The following is a 20,794-nucleotide window of genomic DNA, read 5'->3' on the forward strand; positions in this document are numbered from 1 at the left end:
AGTTATAACCCTCTAGATTTGAATGCTGGGAACTTCAGTTCATTGATTCTCACTTCTGAAAATATTCAAACTTCATTTGTCTTTTAAGTAGAGTTAGCTTATCCTTTACAATCAGTATATCTATTTGCTTCTAGACTCCTGGGACCATACTTGGGGATCCAATTGTTGAGAGTGTGTGCCATCTATTGGTCAATATAGTACATTATTTGAAAGTGTAGCTTATTTTTCACTTGAAGAACAGCATGGAGTGAAGAGAAATTATCATTGAGTGGCATGCTGACTGATTTTTAAAAAAAAGCACTGTTACATGAGTGAGAAATGGAGAGTGAATTTTACTTGGATTGTTGCTGATTTCAAAAGATCTTTTATGGCAGTTACTGAGTGGAGTTTCAGCATATTTCAATAAAGGGAGGAGAAACTGTGAGTATTGTCCTCTTCATTGAGTATAGATATTGGTAGGCCATGATATGGACTTCGCACAAAGTAGAGAAGGATTGAAAACTCAATCCATAGCATTCCATGAATAATCATGAACTGATGATGAATTTTGCACATGTTTAATGTGCGGGAGAGAATGCAGGCCATGTACATCTCTACATTTTGTACTGATAACTAGTTTTCATAATATATTTCTGGGCTTTTGCTCACTAGGTTTATATTTGTTTTGCTATAAAATATTAAATATCTGTTTTGGTTTGGTGAATAATTGCTTTGTGCAGATTATATGTTTTAACTTTCTAAAATTGCAAGGTTGTTGTCTATCCTATTTTCTAAATGAAATAAATTTAATTTATCAAAGTCTAGTCTTGCCAAATGTTAAAATTTAATAGCCAATTTTTGGATTTGTCATTTGCACTAATGTGAACTTCTTAAAATCTGTTTTTGCACTTTTTCTCCAAAACCCCTATTCCCCCGATAAGTGAATTATGATCACCTATTCCCATTTGAATGGAGAAACCCTTAGCATACTCCACTGTCCGTACAGAAATTTGAGAGATTTTAGACACGTGGTACAATTAATGCCACCATATTAATTTTGGCAGGCTTTAAATGCTGCTAGTGGACCATATGCTGTCTTTGGATTTGTTTACAGCCCTTCCTGTTTTGATAAATAGGTGAGTCTGGTTGGCCTGAGAGCACTTGTAATTCTATTACAAATACTGAAGCCATGTGGTTTGTCAGTTCTTCTAGTCCATCAACTTTCCTTGCCTAATTCCACTAACTACTTATGTTGCAGAAAAATGATCTCCAGATCCCATTCTCTTTGGAGACCTCCATGTTCTTGCTAATTCCAGAAACCTCCTGTAGTGATATATTCTAGTTCTCTCCCTCATCATGTAGTTTGAGGGTTAGTGCCACCGTTGCATTTCATCTATCTGTAAAATACAAATATATTGTTGTGAGGAGAATCTGAAAGTGCAGCGAAACCTACCCTTTTTAGTTTCAAACTTAGTTTTCCTTTTGTTTGTTTTTTGAGAGTTTGTCATGCAGTCATCACTTTCATTGTTAGAGAGCCAGGTTTATGTAGAGAAGGTTATACCCAATGTACTTATCTATAGTTCCTTTCAACAAATATCCTCACACAGTTAAAAGATATCTCCAGATTTGACTGTTCCTGTGCTAAATTAGTGAGCCTAAAACCATTCCAAGACAGGGTAGTTCAGTAAATATTTGAGCTGCAACAGGTACAGTTGGTTCTGCTATAACACGATAATGACAGTTGCATTCTTGATGTTAAAGCTCTTCCAAAATTGAAAAACACTGCCCTTATTCCCCCTCAGTGGGTTGTAATCAGTCTTTTAAATATGCACCTTGAAGAATAAGCTTTAAAAGCTGCTGTTGCAACCTGGGTTGAAGGAGAGAGGTTGGGTTTGTGGGTAGAACTAGCACTTTGACACTTTCAGAAAGTTCACCAATGGTGGGAGGATGGCTTGGTGCATTATTCAGACTCTTTCAGCGCTAACATTGTGCACACTCAAGACAAAGCCCGCGCACCAATGGAAACACGTTACAGGCAACACAGATTCATGTTTTGGAAACAGCATTCCTTTATTCATCATTCGCATTCTGGCGTTGTCAGCATACACGTTATACCAGAACTGACTGTGTACATTATTTATGTGTAGTTACTGTACTGTCACATTAGTGATTAAAAACCCAAAAACATGAATGTAATGTTGAAATGATAGTTGCAGATGCTGTAAATCTGTATATTTTTAAAAAAAGCTGATTGCGGGAGAAATTCAGCAGGTCTTGCAGCATCTAAAGAAGGGTCGCTGGATTCAAAACATTAATTGTTTTCTCTTCACGGATGCTGCCAGACCTGAGTTTCTTCAGCAGTTTGTTTTTGTTTTATGTAATGTTGAGTTGGAGGTAAACTGCCTGACTTAAAATGTAACAATGGAACAATTACAAATACATTTATTTGTTCAGGAATAAATTCCTTTTATTGACTCATCTAATTAGCTATTTATTATGGTTCACATGGAAAACATTTAGCTGTTGCACTTAGATTTTGACTTTGAATTTGCTTAGCTTGTCTTATTTTCAGCAACATTGTGTGCTGCCAAAAGTTGTTGGTTTGCATCATACTGCCATAATGCGTTGATCAGGGACTAATTGCATAGTTGTTCACGCATATACTCCACTATGAGAGGGCACGCAATCTGTTAATAGTCAATCAATGTCAATGTCCATATTTCAGACATTGCTGTGATGCTTATCTGAAAATGTCTATTGAGTGAAGGTCAGAATATTTTTCTGATATGTCCTTTTTTTTCCCCTATGGTTTATCAATTTGAGTCATGTGATTTTGTTTCAAATTAGAAATTTGCATTCAGTATGTAAACTATTTATCGGTTTTAACATTCAGTTGTCACGGTTATAAATCTATAAAGTTTGCAAATAAGGTTTTATTTCTGTAGGTCAGCTCACCGAATTAAATACCAGGACCAGGTAATGTGTTTAAACTTTTCTCTTCTTTTTAAGTAAATTATATCCAATAAATAGCTTTGCTTGTATCTCCCCATGCCAGCTTAGGCATTATAAACAGTGTAACTTTATTTCGAGTAAAGGAAATTTTTTTCAAAAGTTGGGTATAATTGGTTATTTTAAAATCTCAATCATTAAAATACGTAACATTTGAAATATTTGTTGAAACCTGTCAGTTTTTCAAACATCAGATTTGAATTGACGATACACCCTATCTCCAGATGCTCGTAAGTTCAACGTTTAATAGCTATGTTCATAGATAATTAGTGAATCTCATCATACGTATGAAAGGGAGGACCGTAACAGGACGAAATGTAACTTGGATCATGTTTGTTTTAGCATTTTTTTTTAGAAACTCTCAGTATGACGATTGAGCTTTTGGGTGGTTAATGTAATTCGTGTCAGCAAATTGAGAATAAGAATCAGAAAAATGCAGTTGGGCAATAAAAATAGCTCTGAGAAAGGTGCATGGCTATGAATGCTTGCGACAGGTTTAGTTGCACACCTTTTTAAGTCGTTTGGGTATTTTTGTTTTTCAATCTTTCGACTTTAATGAAATCAAGCTAAAGCTAAAACTTCTTTGCATTGGGTAATATCTATTTAATTTGTAGGTCTTTTGACAAATTAACAAGCAACTGTAAAGTTGGAGGCATCACAAAACAAGAACCTGTGAAACACAGGTATTGTAATAACATTAAAGACATTAGGGATGTTTGTGAAATTTGAAATGCTGAAATAGTCAACTTATCGTAGCACTGAATATGCTGCATCTTTGATACAAAACATTGCAATATTTTCCTTGTTTGAATAGTATAAAATACCAGAATGTTTTACTAAACTGTAGTATTTCTTTAAGCATATTAAAACATTTTATTGTTGAAAATGGAATCTGCATGTAGTTCCTATTAGTTTAACATGTTGAGGATTAGATGTGTTTCTCACAGCAAGAATCTACTGATTTAGTCTGTGGGCGCAGTAGATAGTGTTTTGTTTCTTTCTAAATATGTTAAATTTATCCTGGATTAAAGAATGAAAACTTCACAACTTTATTCTTTTGCTAACTGTAAGATGTATTTATAAAAATTGTAGCTGCATTCATATTGGATCTGGGTATGAAGAATGAAATCCAGGCCATGAGAGCTAATACTTTCACTAAAGGCTAAATATCCTCTGAATTGGTAGGTAATTTGGAGTTCAAGTGAACTCCACTCTGAATCACTGTATCATTCCTGATTTCAGAAATGTATAATACTAGTATAAATTTGGGGAAAAACGTCTGCCAAAAACTCATGGCGTCTTGGTGAACACAACTTAACAAATTTATATTTTCACTCCACTTTAATTTTACTGATCACTTAGTATGTTGAACTATTTCTAAGCACACCTGATTTCATTTTCTCCCCTGTTGTCTTTCGCCCCTACCATATGAGCTATTTATTCGTCAAGTGGCAAGTTGGTTGATAAATTCCCAGAGCTATGACAGTAGCAGTATTCAACTGGTCATCAGTGGTCTACCTGATTGGGTTTCCCTATCATCACTTTCCTTAGATTGACAAGCACTTTACTTTTATTTTACACGGATTTGGCATGGTGCAGAGCACAAATCTCTTCTGAACTCTACTTCAAAAATTATAAATATTGTGTCAATGCATTACAGCATTATTGGTTAAATAGAGCTACATATGTGTAGTTAATTTTGTACCATCAAGTTTCTCACTGTTCAGAGACTGACTTGCTTCAGTCAGACAGTGGCATAGTAGTTGTCATGGAAGCTTTGGGAAGAAGTGGTTGGTGCTAGCAGGAAAGAATTTTACATTCAGGGGAACTTGGTGCTTGGGGACCAAGGTATCATGAGAGGTGATTTAAAAACTGTAGAGGCAGTGAATGGACATTTTACGAGCCCAAGGCTAGAAGGAACCAGTTGTCATCACTGTGGATTTAAATCCAGAGCAGTGCAGAGGCCCTGCCCCTATCTCCTCTGCTCTTACTGCCATTGGTTTCCAATCTTGTCCAGAGAACATAATTTATCATTATAATATTGTTACTGTTGACTAATGATAAAAATTCCTTTAAGATGGTCATAGAATCATTATTAACCAGAAAACTGATTCGGAACAGCTCAAATGTGGATTATTAAAACAGATATAAATTTAAAGTCAGGTCTTTGTGAAATTGCATGGATTTAATTTTTTAATTAGCATTTATAGGATGATCAAAACTAGGAGCTTTATTTTGAGATGGTCACTGATAAATCCAGTAGGAAATCTGGCAGAAACTCACATCCGAAGAGATTAGAACGCGAGACTTGACAGAAGTGGTTGAAGTGAAAAGCATGGATTCGTTGAAGGAGAAGTTAAGCGAACATGAGGGAGAAATTATAGAAACGGTTAGATGAAGGAGAGTTCATGTGGAACGTTGTCATTAGCATAGACCAAGTGAAGTGGCCTGTTTCTCAGTTGTGAGCTCAATATAATCAAACATTGTGTTGCACAGTTCTCATTGAAATGAAAGGAAAGAGAATGTATTACTTTCTAAGATGCATCTAGGAATTTGCCTGTTCATCCAATTTTAGTCTGTGCATTGATTTGATTACTTTTGTACTCTGAATAGGTTGCGTAAGATTCATTGATTATGAATATGCAGGCTATAACTACCAGGCTTTTGATATTGGGAACCATTTCAATGAATTTGCAGGTAAGACATTCAGAAATTTTAGTTTTTTAAATACAATCCATGGACTCAAGTTGTATAACACATTTTACTGTTTCATCCGTTTTTTTAACCTTAGGTGTAAATGAAGTTGATTACAGTTTGTACCCAGACAAAAATGTCCAATTACTTTGGCTGAAATGCTATCTTGAAGCTTTGAAAGAGTGTCAAGGAAATACTGCAGAAGTAACTGATAAGGAAGTGGAAGTACTTTATTTACAAGTTAATGTATTTACACTGGTAAGTTTAAAGTATAGATGGGAACATTCGAGTGCTGTTTTCGGTAGATAGTGTGATCAAGTTTGATTCTTTAACATATTGCCTGAATACATTACTCTATGTGAAACATGCAGTTAAACCATGAGTTTTTTTTTGTTTTATTCATTCATGGGATGAGGGCATTGCTTTTAAGCAGCATTTATTGCCCATCTCTAATTGCCTAAAGGGCAGTTGAGAGTCACCCACACTGCTGTGGGTCTGGAATCTCATCTAGGCCAGACCAGGTAAGGATGGCAGTTCTCTTTCCCAACGGACATTAGTGAACCAGGTGGGTTTTTCTGACAATCAGCAATGGATTCGTGGTTATCAGTAGATTCTTAATTCCAGATATTTTTTGTCGTATTCAAATTTCACCATCTGCTGCGGCAGGATTCAAACCCAGAACATTATCTTGTCTGCTGGATTAACAGTCCAGCAATAATACCGCTAGGCCATTGCCTCCCTTGTATGAACAAGTACTGGCTACCAGATTTCATATATCTATTGTATTTCCAGTTTTGGTTTTCTATAAGATAGATATATAACAGGAATGTTCACTTCAAATTTGATTGAATTTCTGATCTGATTAGTGGTGTCTAAAATCTGAGCTCACATGCCGTAAATATTCAAAATAGCTTTTTTTGAGGTGACCAAAAGTATAGTTGAACAGGTATATCATAGGGAGAGAAGGTAAGTGGAGCAGTGCAAGTAGTTAAGGAGAGGATTTCTGTGTTGCTGAAGTACATGTAGCAATGGTAAGGCAGTACATTGAAGCCCAGGGTCAAAGAACACATAGGAGGACTGTTAGAGGAAACAGGTGGAAGGAAGAAAGGGTGTGAAACGAAGAAATGACAATTTTAAATTTTCAAATATTGCAAGACTGAGATCCAAGAAATGGTCAGAAAGGGAACAAAAACAATGCTGAAGAAACTTGGCAGATCTGGCAATGTCTGTGGAGAGAGAAGGAAAATGCATGTTTCAAGCCTGGTGTAACATTTCAGCCATGCCAGGTGGGAAAATTAACTCTGTTTCCCTCACTCAGAATCTGCCAAACGCAGTGATTCTCCTGCATTCTCTGTTTGTGTGAGATTCTCAGCATCTGCAGTGTTTTGCTGTTAGGTCAGCAAAGGATATTGCAGAGAAGTGTGTTATTGAGTCATACAGCACGGAAACAGACCCTCTAGTTCAATTCATCTGTGTTGAACAGATATCCCAATCTGACCTCATCCCATTTGCCAGCATTTTGCCCACGTCCCTCTAAATGCTTCTTATTCATGTGCCCGTCCAGATGTTTTGTAAATGTTATAGTTGTACTGGCCTCCTCCACTTCCTCTGGCTTGCTCACTTCCATACATGCATGACCCTCTGCCTTTAAAAAAAAAAATGGCCCCTCGTCCTTTTTAAATCTTTTCCCCTTACCTTAAACCAATGCCGCCTAGTTTTGGATTCCCCACCCAAGAAAAAGACCTTGGTTATTCACCCTACCCATGGCCATTATGATTTTATAAACCTTTATAAAACCACCCCTCAGCCCCTGACACTACAGGGAAAAATGCCCCAGCCTATTCAGAACTCCCTATAACTACATACTCCAGTCATAGCAAAATCCTTTACAATATTTTCTATACCCTCTCCAGTTTAACAACATTCTTTGTTCAGGAGGAGGACCAGAATTCTACGGTTCCACTTTCAAGGAACTATGCACCTGCATTGCTAGGTCTCCCTATTGCTGCACTTTAGGAATTATATAATTCTATGTCAGTTGCCTTTTTTTTAGTATTGAGAATGCTTCTACATTAGAAGAGAACATTTTTTCTTTGATGTCCTCTACCTTATGAAAACTGGTTGAGATTTGTTTTCAGAGATGGCATGGATGGTTTTTTTTAATCTCACCCAAGTTGCTACTATTTTAGTTACTTGAGGCACTCTTAGGCTATTTAGCCTCAGATCATTGCATTCAACGGAATCTAAACATCTCCCCTTGATGTCAGCAACATTGCTAACACTACCAATATCTTACAACTGATGTGGTGGTTTGTCATTGAGCAAAAACTTAACTGGACCACCATCTTAAAAACCTCAGGCTACAAGAACATCAGAAAGATCAGAGGCTGGAAATGCTGAGGTGAGTAACTTTAGCAGACAGTGCTTGGGGAATTACTATCTAAATGACACAGATCAGGGTTGTGCTTGGAATATTGGCCTGGATATGTGCAGCTCCAACAGCACTGAATGACCCTTCTGCTTGCCATCCAGGACAAAACAATGTAGTTGATTAGTATCAGAGATAATGGGAACTGCAGTTGCTGGAGAATTCCAAGATAATAAAATGTGAGGCTGGATGAACACAGCAGGCCAAGCAGCATCTCAGGAGCACAAAAGCTGACGTTTCGGGCCTACACCCTTCATCAGGGAGAGGGGTCTAGGCCCGAAATGTCAGCTTTTGTGCTCCTGAGATGCTGCTTGGCCTGCTGTGTTCATCCAGCCTCACATTTTATTATCTTATAGTTGATTAGTAACCTTTCCAACACCTTCAACATTCACTCCTTCCACCAATGGGCATACCGGTAGTAGTGCTGCTATCTACAAGATGCACTGCAATAACTGACCAAGGTTCTTTTGACAGCAATTTGAAAATGTATGACCACTATCAGCTAAAAGGGAACGGGCAGCAGAGGCATGGGAGCACTGGCACCTGCCAGTTCCCCTTACAGACCATGGAAGTATATTGTTATTTCTTCACAGTTGGTGATGCAAGAATCTTGAATCTACACCAGATGGACTACAGTGGTTCAAGAAGACTGCTCATTATCACCTTCTTGAGGTGCTTGATGCAGCTTATACTAAGCTAACTAGACCAATATTTAATTCTCTCTCCTGTTTCTTCAGGCTTCCCATTTCTTCTGGGGTCTTTGGGCACTGATCCAGGCGAGGTATTCGACAATTGACTTTGATTTTTTGGGGTAAGGTTGAGTAACTTTAATTATAGCTTCTCTTGTTGCTAGAAACTTTAAGATTCCCAAAATGAACCAACTATTTTGACAGCCATAACGGTTTTTGTTCTCAATGTAGACTAGTTAAATCTATCAGTATATTCAGTAAAATCCGAAGTCTTAATGTAAAGGTGGTTTCAAAAGAAAATAGCTGAAAGATCAAATGTCTTGATTGCTTAATATTATTTCAAGTTGGTTTTTATGGAGTTATGAAAAGTCAAATTGATCATTTTCTGAAGTTTGTTCTTAATAAAATTTGAAGTTTTAAATTTCATGTTAATGATTTTGAAATAGTCAATTAATTATTTTGTGTGCTTGTGTTCTTTCTTGCTGCACACCCCATTTTTATAAAGATTTGTTGATGGGATGAGGGCATTGCTGGTCAGGCCAGCACTTATTGCCCATACCTAATTGCCCAGAGGGCAGTTAAGAATCAACCACGTTGCATGGGGTCTGCAGTCACATGTGGGCCACCCAGGTAAGGATGGTGCCTTCCCCCTTGAGGAACATTAGTGAATCAGTGGATTTTTCTCAACAATCAGCAATGGATTCATGGTCGCCATTAAACCCTTATATTCCTTAACTGTTAATTGAATTCAAATGCCACCATCTGCCATAGTGGAATTCGAAGCCAAATCCACAGAACGTTACCTGGATCTCTGGATGAACAGTCCAGCAATAATACCACTAGGCCATTGCTTAACCCTGTTTATGAGTTTAATAGATTTCTAACCCATTGATGATCTCATCCAGTCTTTTGAGATTCTAGGTTTGGCGGCATTAGGATTTTCTCAGATTCCAGTCATCAAAACAACATGCAGTCATGCTTTGCTTCAGGTTGCGTTGGAAACCGGAAATATCAATACATTGCATTTCATTTAATCTTGGACTTGAACTGACCAGTAAATACTGTCAGGATTGTACAATTCTACATAGTTAACTGGCTAATAATTGTACAGTCCCTTGTTGGAGTTTAAGTTCAGGTTTAAGTTATTTTATGTTTTGTTTTACTTCACACAAAGCTGTCTTTCACTTCAGTACCAATGTGACACAATTTCTTGAAGTACATACCTCTGCACACCATGCACCACGTATTCTTTCATAGAATATGGATGTTGTTGATTGGACCAGCTTTGGTTGCCCATCTTTAACTAATCCTTGAAAAGGCAGTGGGGAGCTGCAGTTCCCTGTACCAATTCTTGCCTGCTGTTTGTGTATTCTTTTTCCCTTTGATTTACCTAGGGGCAACACCATGAATTCCCCGTGAATTAAAGATCTACAGTTGTCTGCAGACTGACAACAAAGAACCATACAGCATTAAAAAATGCTGAAACCTTTTGTGAATCTTTGGCAGCACAAAATATTTTGTAGCTTTTAATGTGTACTAATCAATAAAACAAGGCTACTTATTGAAATCTGAGTGGGTCAAGTGGCTGAATGGCCTATTCCTCCACCTAATTTGATTGTTTGAGCCATTAAAAAGTAGTACTAGAAGTAAACAAAGCAGGCTTGAGAGGCCGCTGTACCATTTGATATATTCTTAGCTGATCTCACTTCAGGCCTCAACTCCACTTTCCTGCCTACTCCCTACAAACCTTCAATCCATTACTAATTTAAAAATCTAACCCCTGCTTAAATTTACTCCATGTCCCAGCATCTGCCACACTCTAAGGTAGTGAATTTCAGACTCACAATCTGTTACCCCCTTAACTTTAAAAATGTGACCTGTTATTCTTGATTGCTCCATGAGGAAGTATCCTTACTGTGCCAATTTTGTTAGACCCCTTTAGCATCTTGTATATGTCAGTTAGATCTCCTCTCATTCTTCTAAACTGGAGGGTGTAGGTCCAAAAGGCTCAATGTCTCAACAAATCCTCCTCCCCCTCTCTCCCTATTTATTTCAGAATCCTGTCCCCATCCCCCTTTTCTGACGAAGGGTCTAGGCCTGAAACATCAGCTTTTGTGCTCCTAAGATGCTGCTTAGCCTGCTGTGTCATCCAGCTCCACACTTTGTTATCTCGGATTCTCCAGCATCTGCAGTTCCAATTATCTCTCTCAGATTCAATTTAGTGAACCTTCACTAAACTGCCTCCAATGCAACTACGTCCTTCGATAAGTAAGGGGACCAAAATTGTACGCAGTACTCCAGGCATAGTGTCTAATGTCTTTCAGTTACAGCAACACTTCATCTCTATTTTTATACTCTCTCCCTTTTGCAATAAATGCCATTTGCCTTCCTTAGTACTTGCAAACAGTGATTTGTGCTTGAGGACATGCAGGTCCCTTGGCACTGAAGCATTGTGAAGTGTCTGTCCATTTAGATAAGTTGTTTTTTAATTCCTCCAACTAAAATGGATAACCTCACATTTCTCCACATTAAACTTCATCTGCCAAATTTTGGCCCATTCATCACTCATATCCATAACAATCTGTAAATGTCTTATTTCTTCATTGCAGCTTACTTTCCCACTTATTTTAGTGCCATCTGCAAAGTTGGCAATAGTACTTTCTATCCCACATCAAAGTCATTAATATAAAAAGTTGGGCCCCAAGGATGAAGCCTCGGGCGCTCCATTGGTTACAATTTACCACCAGAAAAAGGCCTACTTATCCCTACTCTTGGCTAACCAGCAGAAAGCAAATCCTTTATTCAAGCAACTAAATTGTCCCTAATCCAGTGTGATCTTGCCTTGTGTATTAACCTTTTGTGGGGGCGGGGTGGGGGTGTATCTTGGAATATAGTTGGAATGCCTTTAGTTCTATGACACCTGTTTAAGTTCCTTTACTCTGTTCTTGCCTCTTGAATTAGATTCCTCTCTTTCATAATATCCAGAATCATATTTCTGCCACTGTCTCCCATGTAAGGGATAACGTTACATATTTTTGGGAAGGGACTCTAAAATGTAACATTTATCATTCTCATTTTTTGAAATTGTCTAAATGGAAATTGTTGTTTGATTTCTTTCACTTGGTTTCTAATTTTATTTAATAATTTGAGCGTTTGCAGTACCAGATAGCCACAAGATGGCATTGTAAATTGTGTGCACTCTATGAGCAGAATATATTAAATACCCATGCAACTTCTGAATCATATGAAAAATTATGTTTTATCAACCAAAAAATCATTACTAAAGCCTCCTCACTTCATCAAACTACAGACCCTCAAGCTTGTTTTTAAATGAGGGTTAATCTGCCAGTATAAGATAAGAATAGTTAGTGAATAGCAGCATTGGGGTGATTGCTTGCTGTATTTGGGTCCTACGAGTCAAGACAAAAGATAATTTCAATGCTGTTGAGTTTCTCCATGATAAGAAAGAATCATGAAAGCATAACTATCAGTTGTAACTAAACTGATTCTCCTCATTCTCTCATCCAGTTCGAGTTTCATCTACACAAACAACTCTGATGTCACCATGTAAAGAATTTGTTTTGTAAGCAGTGCGTAGGAGTTCTGATTTTCTTCCTGTTCGTAAGGATAGAGCGTGATGCGAAATAACAAAGTTGTAGGTTCAATGTTCGTACAAGATGTGATAGCTCATGAAGACTTACTTCCTTGTCTTGACCCCTAGCTTGATGTCACATGGTGCCCCTTCAAATAATAGCCACTTTTTACTCATATGCATACTCAGTTCTCACCGTAACACCTGTTGTGGCTTGTGGACTATAGGTAATTACAATTAAAAGTACAGTAAATAACTTTTTTAAAAAAATCAGTAATCGAATTTCCATTCTAGAAGTCCAAGCAACTGCTTGCTGTTCATTAACATCAATAACTTGATGTACGTGAATTGATAGGAACATACATTTAGACTTCTGTGTGTCCTTTGAGGCTCCTTGAATAATAAACTGGCAGCACATGAAAACAAAAGGCTTCTTTTGGTGCCTCCGAAATTACTGCTGCTCCTCAATTTTTGTTGCGTTGTGGCCGACTTTGTCTCTCCTTGTTATCTGTAAGATTAGATGGAACTAATTAGAAGTGTAATGTGCCAAAGTTTATTTAGATGTCCAGGATTTAAATTTGTGACCTCTTCTCTGAGCCTAGATTTAATCATATTAAATATGGACTTATGAATGTGTATTTTTCAACCTGTTGGGCAGGGGTGTGAATCAAATCAGCTGCCCCACCCTGCAAAACCTATGAGAATAGGTGTGTAGTTCTCTTCGCACCTTTTTTCCATGATGGAAGCTAGAACAATAAGCTGTTTGCAACAGAGAGCTGACTTGTTCATTTTCGGTAGGTAGTTTGTGCTGATCTGATATGCGATGTCTTTGGGCTCAGAGACTTGAGGCCCAGAAGCTGGTTTGGAGTGCGCAGCCCCATATCTGGTCAGGGTTTCTAATAGAATTTCTGTGGAAATTAGTTATGAGGGCCATTAAATGTTATGTGCCACAATGGAAGGAAGACAGGAAACCTGCCTAGCTGGGAAATAGTTTTTGGGGGGAGGGGGTGTAGGGAGGTTTAAACTTAATATTTCAATTTTCATGCTTTTCCCATACTTCATCCTGAATCAAAATATCTTGTATTGTACACTGCAAGTTTGATTTAAATTTGCAGCTTTTGTATTTTTTGTAAGGAATGTATATGACGGGAGAGCAAGCAATGGATGTGTCTTGGTGTAAATTTTATACAACACACAGGTTTTAATATAGTTGGAAACCAGCAAAGAGGTGTGAACAATGTTTAACTCTGCACTATCTTAATTACACAGAAAAATCAGCCTAAAGTTTCCTTTGGTGTTTAATGCTACAGGAATGAGTTAAGATATCACTACAAGGAGTGACAAATTTCCCAAAATTATGCATTGAAAAGTGTAGTTGCAGAAGGCAACCAAGTTAGTCGAGCATATTGACATGTATAGGAAGTGTGTGAAATTCGGAGAATGCTGCAGGGGAGCACTAATTTTATGCATATGCTAATAAGGTGTGACAAGGACAAATTTATGTACTTTTTTGAATAATGCCTGTTCTGTTCTGTTCCTATAATAGAACTGGATTTTATTAAAATACTTAATGATTTGGAATGATTTGCTAATAAGGGCTAGAAATATGAAACAATTATTTCTTGTTCGCAAATCAGCCGTAAACATGACTGATGGTCATTTAAGTTTCCCACAGCTGATAATGGCAATTAATAACACAAGCCCATTTTGTTTTAAAATCTGCCTGCATATGTGCATGCATGTGGATATATTTGTTTAGAAATTGGGGACTCACTTTATTACCAAAGTGAAAGCTGTTTTATGATCTATTAGTTGCCTATGATTCAGCTATAAAATCAGTTTGCAACATGAAATACATTCAGTTCTTTGTCCTCCTTGTAAATTGCCACAAGAGTTGATGAAAATCTAAGTGAAGGGTAAAGATGTATCTTCTGATACTTTGACATTTTATTTATTACATTTATATACTTGATTATCCTGTTCGCTTTTTTACTTCTATCTGTATCCATTATGTTAAAATTGTTCTTACAAGTAAGGAGTTTTTTCCTCTAGGGAAGTATTATCGTGATACTGAGCTTGCTGCCTTGAATTCCTTTTATATCATGTGTGAATGTCAGGGAAAAATAGACTGTAATGTCAGTGTGAAATAGCAAATGGATTGCAGCCTTGTTCAAATTACATAGGTAAATCCGTCCCCAAAGTCCCCAGGTTGCATCAGAAAATGCACTTGGATTAGCACTTGGAAAAAAGTTAACCCGTCAGCAACAAATACAGGAGAGAAACAATCTGTGATTGGAGCAGTGAGCATCCAGGTAAATAAATGCATGCATTGAAGGAGATGGCAGCCGGGCATGGAGCAGAGGGTCAAAAGCCAGATGAGCTGCTCTTTAATTGCGGCAGGGTGAGTAAACAGACATGACTTTATGGTGGCAGATTGCCAAGGGAACCAGAGAGATACGTGAGGAGGCAGCATGTGTGACTGAGGGTGTAAGGAAAGGGAGAGTAGAGTGTGTGGAGAGGAACTTGGAACCAACGAAGTGGTTCAGGTGAGGCTGCAAAGGAGAGAGAATTTCAAACCTGCCCACAAGGAGCACTCAACTATTTAGGAGCTTGGAAATCTTAACCACTGAAGTGGGGATTTGTTTGCAAATTAGTGAGATATTTGTAGCTTGAGGCTTGCATATTTTCAGAAGGCACAATGAGTGGAGTGCTTTGTAATGACCATTGTCAGTTGTTGAGTTTGAATCTGAGTTACAGGAGGAGGGTATCATAGTAATCCAACAGTGCAGAAAGAGGCCATTTGGCCAATTGAGTCTGCATGGACATTCTGAAGCGCATCCTATCCAATAGTATCCCAATAGCAACTGCTTGGTTTAAAATATTCCAGCTTTGTGCGCAAATTGTAGCTGTAACTTCAACCTTTAAAAGTATTTTTAGAATAGATTTTTGCATGTGCAAGGATGGATCAAGTATTTTTCAAAATACTTTCAACCTGGTTTATTGTCCTGTTCTGATTTAATACTGACTAACAAGGAAGTGACTCTTTCCTGTATTGTGGCTTTTAGATTCAATGGATTGATAAATATTGAGGGTTGCAATAACATTATCCTGATGGTATCGTCTTTGTGTTTGACCATTAGCTAACTGTATTGTATTGCTCCTTTTTAGATTAGATTAGATTCCCTACAATGTGGAAACGGACCCTTCGGCCCAACAAGTCCACACCGCCCCTTGGAGCATCCCACCCAGACCCATCCCCCTGTAACCCTCACACCCCTGAACACCACAGGCAATTTAGTATGGCCGATCCACCTAGCCTGCACATCTTTGGACTTTGGGAGGAAACCAGAACATAAATAAAACTTGACAATATTCAATCTGCGTAGGATTACATGGGATAAACCAGGGCTCCCCAAGGTAGAGGCCAGAACCCCAAGTGGAGCTGTCAGCTCAGAGACTGTAATGACTGCCCCGAAACTTTGGCCGAATTATAGCAGCTGCATAGCTGTTCTCCTGCTCTAATAGTTATAATGCAGGGTTGCAGCTATTTTCAAACCTCAAAATGGGGTCAAGGGGGAAACGTTTTGGAAGCACTGCGATAAACTGTATGGAAACTGGCCATTAGGCCTACCTAGTTCCTGTTGGTGTTTATCCTCCACTTGAGCCCCCTCACTTGTCCTCCTTTAAACCTGCCATTTATGCCCCTCTATCAATAGAGTTATCATCTCTACGGTCTGCGATCAGACTGTGCAGTATGGTCTAATTAAGATTTGATGTATTAGCACAGTATCCCAATCCTGATCCTTGGTTTGTGTTCTTTTAAAAGAATCTTGTCAACCTGTGGCACAGCCTAGTGATTTATGCTGCTGGATCCTTTTTTTTTTACCCAACTTAGGCTTGTATCTTCGAAATAGTAAGTTACCTCCTTACTGTTCCTATGAAAATGTGCTAGGTTACATTTGTGGTGTGCTTCACTCGTCCATTCTGCTAGTTTATTACATAACGTCCTTCTGTAGTTGTGGTCATCCTTAATGTTGGCTAATTTGTGCACAAGCCAAGCCCCTGTTGTAGCATTGTTAAAAAAAACACTTAATTTTTTTTACAGTTCCTTAGTTTGAGTGGTTCGCCGTCTCTTCAAAAAAAGTATTTTTCTAATTTTCGCATGTAGTATTTGCTAACTATATTTCGCCACCCATTAGAATTGAGAAACATATTTCATACAACAGCAAAACTACCATTCAATCTGCAAAGCCCTGCCTTAACTTTGTTTGAATTGCCATAATTACTTTTCAAGTTAAGTTTTGAAGTATATTAAATATGTTATTTGTTTGTTTTCTGTCTCCAAATGCATAAAACGTTTTTAAACTGGAAATAAATGTTTTTATATTGGCTGATATGCAATGAAAAATATATTTGTGTAATGTTTCCTTAAACTGCCTGTTATACTCAAAATAAATGTGCCAGATTAGCTTTATATTATTCACTGGAACATGCAGGTAAAAGATTATACAATACAAGATGAGGGATCCAGTTCTGGTACCGGTTGTCCTGGTGCAACGACACACAGAAATTGGAGAGACGAACAGTTTGCCCTGTTTCCTGGTCAAAACATTAGACACTGTTTTTGGTTAACATTCTATAATATATATTGTACTAGACTAATATTTGTAAAAGAACAAAAGTCCGTTTCCTTTTTAGAAAAAGCCAGAGTGGCCATCCAAGAATTTTTCATTTTGTACTCAGCAGGCATATGTCCTGTTGCAGCAGTACAAATGTTTAGCCCTCAAGCTGTCTTACAATTATTGAAAGGTGCTGTGTGTGTGTAAGACATGCTTGTGCCTGATTGAGACAAAACAGGTTGTGCAGTGTGCCTGCTGATAGCTCAACAGGAACTAAAGATTATTATTTTTGAGATGCTTAGGTAATATTATACCTTGCACCAGAAAGGAATAAATAATATATTTTAGTGCGCAACAGGACAGAAGTCCCTGGAAAAGGAGAGAGAAGGTGGTAATTGATTGGATAATCCTTGTGTTCTGGGTGCTCACGGTTCCTTAAATATGACAAAGGTGTGAAGATATCATTTTAACCCTACCTCACTTCTACCAGTCTTAGATTCTTCACTGTCCCTAAATTATCAGAGTGCTTATCCGATATCTAGTCTCTTGGGAATATTGTAGTCACTGCTTCCAGTTGCCACTCCAAACTCCTGTCCCCTGGCTAGTCACTGTAGCTGTGTCTCAAATAACTGCCTGTTACTAAACCAGGAACAAAAACTAAGTTGCTGGAAAAGCTCAGCAGGTCTGACTGCATCTATGAAGGGGAAAACAGAGTTGACGTTTTGGGTCCGGTGACCCTTTCTCAGAATTCAACTCAGTTTTCTCCTTCACAGATGCTGCCAGACTTGCTGAGCTTTTCCAGCAACTTTGTTCTTGTTCCTGGTTTACAGCATCCACAGTTCTTTTGGTTTTTGTTACTAAGTCAGACTGTTTGAAACGTTAGTACTGTATTTGACCTGAAGGTGTGTTTCTGACCACAGCCACAAAACTGCCTAATTTTAGCTTCTATAACTTTACCCCTACTTTAAATTTCTGAAACTCTTACATACTTGGCATTGTTACTTCTAGACCTGATCACTTCAATGCACTGCCGACTGGTATCCCACATTCTACTGACTGTAGACTTGTCATTCTAATAATCTGTATTCCGTATCCAAATTATACAAAATCCTGTTCAACTTTCATCCTTTTGCTGCTTGCTGATTTACACTGGCTGGCTGAAAGTTAGCCAGCATTTTGGTTTACAAGTTATCATCCTTGTTTTCAAATCCCTCCAGGTATGCATTTCCTTCTACCCTTTCTCTCCATAATGTCCAGTCACTGCAATCCTATGAAATAATGGCACTGCTCTAATTCTGCCCTTTTGAGCATTCTTGACCTAAATTTTTCCATCATGCCTTTGCTTGCCCAGGCCCTGAACTGGAATTTCCACTCTGCACTACTCTGCTGCTCTACCTTATTTCCATTGTTCATGGCCCTTTGTAAAACCTATCTCTTGATCAAGTTTTTTAAAAATCTTGTCCAATCTCTCAAGTGCTTGTGTTGTACTATTGTCTTATGCATGTTGAGAACACTTGATTACCTTACAGATATTTTGTATGTTGGTGAACCAGCATACGTGGATTGAAGGGACTTTTAGTTCCTTCAAGTTGCAGTTCAGTAGTATTTTTATTTAAGACTATGAAACTTCACTGTAGATACTAGCCAGTTATAAATTAAGGGACTAGTCCATTTGGGCTCATAAGTGGTAATATTTGGTGTAAGCTATGGATTCACATAGTTTAAATTGAGGCCAGATGTTCCCTCTGAATTCTAAGGAAATATATTGATTAGTTAAATTCCACAAGCTGTGTAATTGGGACTTCAGTCCTAATAACATCAGAATTCCAGTTGCTCTGCTGTTGCGTGGTGAAGATCCCAGAAGTATATACACTTTCACTCTTATCATTTTTTTTGGTGTCTAGAATTATCCTCACTTTGTTTCCATTTATGTTACCACATTCCATGGTCTGCCTTTTCTCAACCAGTGCTTTGAGAAAATGAGAAATAGGAGCAGGTTTGTGCCATTTTGATCTGTCAAGTCTGCTTGCTTCTTACTAAAATCATAGCTCCATGAAACTCTTTTAGGTAATATTGCGTAATTAGAAACTTTATCTACTCTTGTACTACAATCCTTTTTAACCAAACTCAGCATAATATTTGCCTTCCTAATTTTTTGTCGTTACCTCTATGTTAACTTTGTGATTCATATTCAAGCTGCTCTGAATGCAAGCATTTGCCTCAGTGTTCAGAGTATTTTTAATTAAATTAGGTAACTTCAAACTTCCATGTTATGAATTCTATCTTTGATTTCTTTCATTATTTCTTTTTCAATTTTCATTTGTGGGCCATGGGTATCATTGGCCTGGCAAAGATTTATTACCCAGTTTCTAGTTGTCCTTGAGAGGGTGGTAATGAGCTGTTGCCTTGAACTGTTGTAGTCCTTGGGGGTACAGATAAACTCAGCATTGTTAAAGAGGGAGTTTCTAGATTTTGACCAGAACAAGTGACACTGAAGAAAAGTCAATATATTTCTATGTCAGGATGGTGAGTGGCTTGGAGGGAACTTGCAGATGGTGGTGTTCCCATCTATCTGCTGCCCTGTCCTTTTAGATGATAGTAGTCTTGAGTTTGGAAGGTGTTGCCTGAGAATCTTTGAATTTGCTGATTGGCATGAACATAGCAAACACTTAACCCAATTCCTACCCTGTGTAACTTCTTCCATTCTTGTATTGCTCCACAATGCAAAAACATTTTACAGTTTCTGTTACATATCTTAATTACATCCTGAAAAGATCCTAACTGATTTGCCAAACATAGAACATAGAACAATCCAGTGCAGAACAGGCCTTACGGCTCTTGATATTGTGCTGACCTGTGAACTAATCTAAGCTCGTCCCCCCCACACTATCCCATCATCATTTTAGTTTCAATAATCCAAGTTGATTCTGCTTAATCACCCTGTAACCACTTTGTTGTGAGGGCTGAGGTTAATTTGGCTTGTATTTCCCTGCTTCTGTTTTTTCCCCTCTTTCACCTCTCTGGAATAGCGAAGTTATGTTTTCCATCTTCTAAATTCTTGGGAACTTTAAAATCTAAGAAACTCTGACAGACCAAAACCACAATCACTGTCTCTGTGGCTACCTCTTTAGAACCCAGGAATAAAAGTTGTCAGCTTCAGAAGATTGCCACCTGGTCCCATTAATTTCTCCAAGATAATTTGCTTAAATTCCTTATTCTCTTCATACCTGTGGTTCCCTATTATGTCCAGAATGAGTTTAGTGCCAACTTCATTTCATGTTGTATTTCCTGACAAATTCTTGGTCACAGTTGAGTTCTAAAATCCCCCCAATCCCCAGGCTTACTGCTGTTTTTGCAACATTATAAATTAGTCTTCTCAAATACTACCTTCAGTTGCTTTTGTTAATCACAGTTGAGCTACTTTGAGGATTGTGCCTTAAAGGAATATGCTTGCAAATTATGTATTATTTAAAAGCCTTTTTTCAGAAATGTATGCTATATTGCATTCATCATTTTACATATGAGCGTGAGAATTAGGAGCAGGAGTAGGCCATCTGACCTGTCAAGCCTGCTCTGCCATTCAGTAAAATTATGGCTGATCTTTTCATGAATTCAGCTCCCACTTACCTGCGCTTAATCCTTTTACTGTTCCAAAAATCTATCTATTGTATTTAAAAACATTCAACAAGGTAGCCTTAACTGCTTTACAGGGCAGGGAATTTCACAGATTTACAACCCTTTGGGTGAAGATGTTCCTCCACAACTCAGTCTGAAATCTGCTCCC

The 20,794-nt window shown here is 37.9% G+C and overlaps 1 protein-coding gene across 1 annotated transcript in view; it reads left to right on the forward strand.

Moving 5' to 3' along the window:
• Window positions 1-20,794, forward strand: part of etnk1 (ethanolamine kinase 1) — a 39,403-nt gene that overhangs the window by 14,165 nt on the left and 4,444 nt on the right. The window contains exons 5-7 of the mRNA XM_048553967.2: window positions 5,602-5,685; window positions 5,780-5,940; window positions 8,848-8,921. Coding sequence (XP_048409924.1) covers window positions 5,602-5,685; window positions 5,780-5,940; window positions 8,848-8,921 — 319 coding nt within the window. The remainder of the gene's footprint in view (window positions 1-5,601; window positions 5,686-5,779; window positions 5,941-8,847; window positions 8,922-20,794) is intronic.

The sequence above is a fragment of the Stegostoma tigrinum genome, chromosome 25 (assembly GCF_030684315.1).
Source record: "Stegostoma tigrinum isolate sSteTig4 chromosome 25, sSteTig4.hap1, whole genome shotgun sequence".
Classification (NCBI taxonomy): domain Eukaryota; kingdom Metazoa; phylum Chordata; class Chondrichthyes; order Orectolobiformes; family Stegostomatidae; genus Stegostoma; species Stegostoma tigrinum.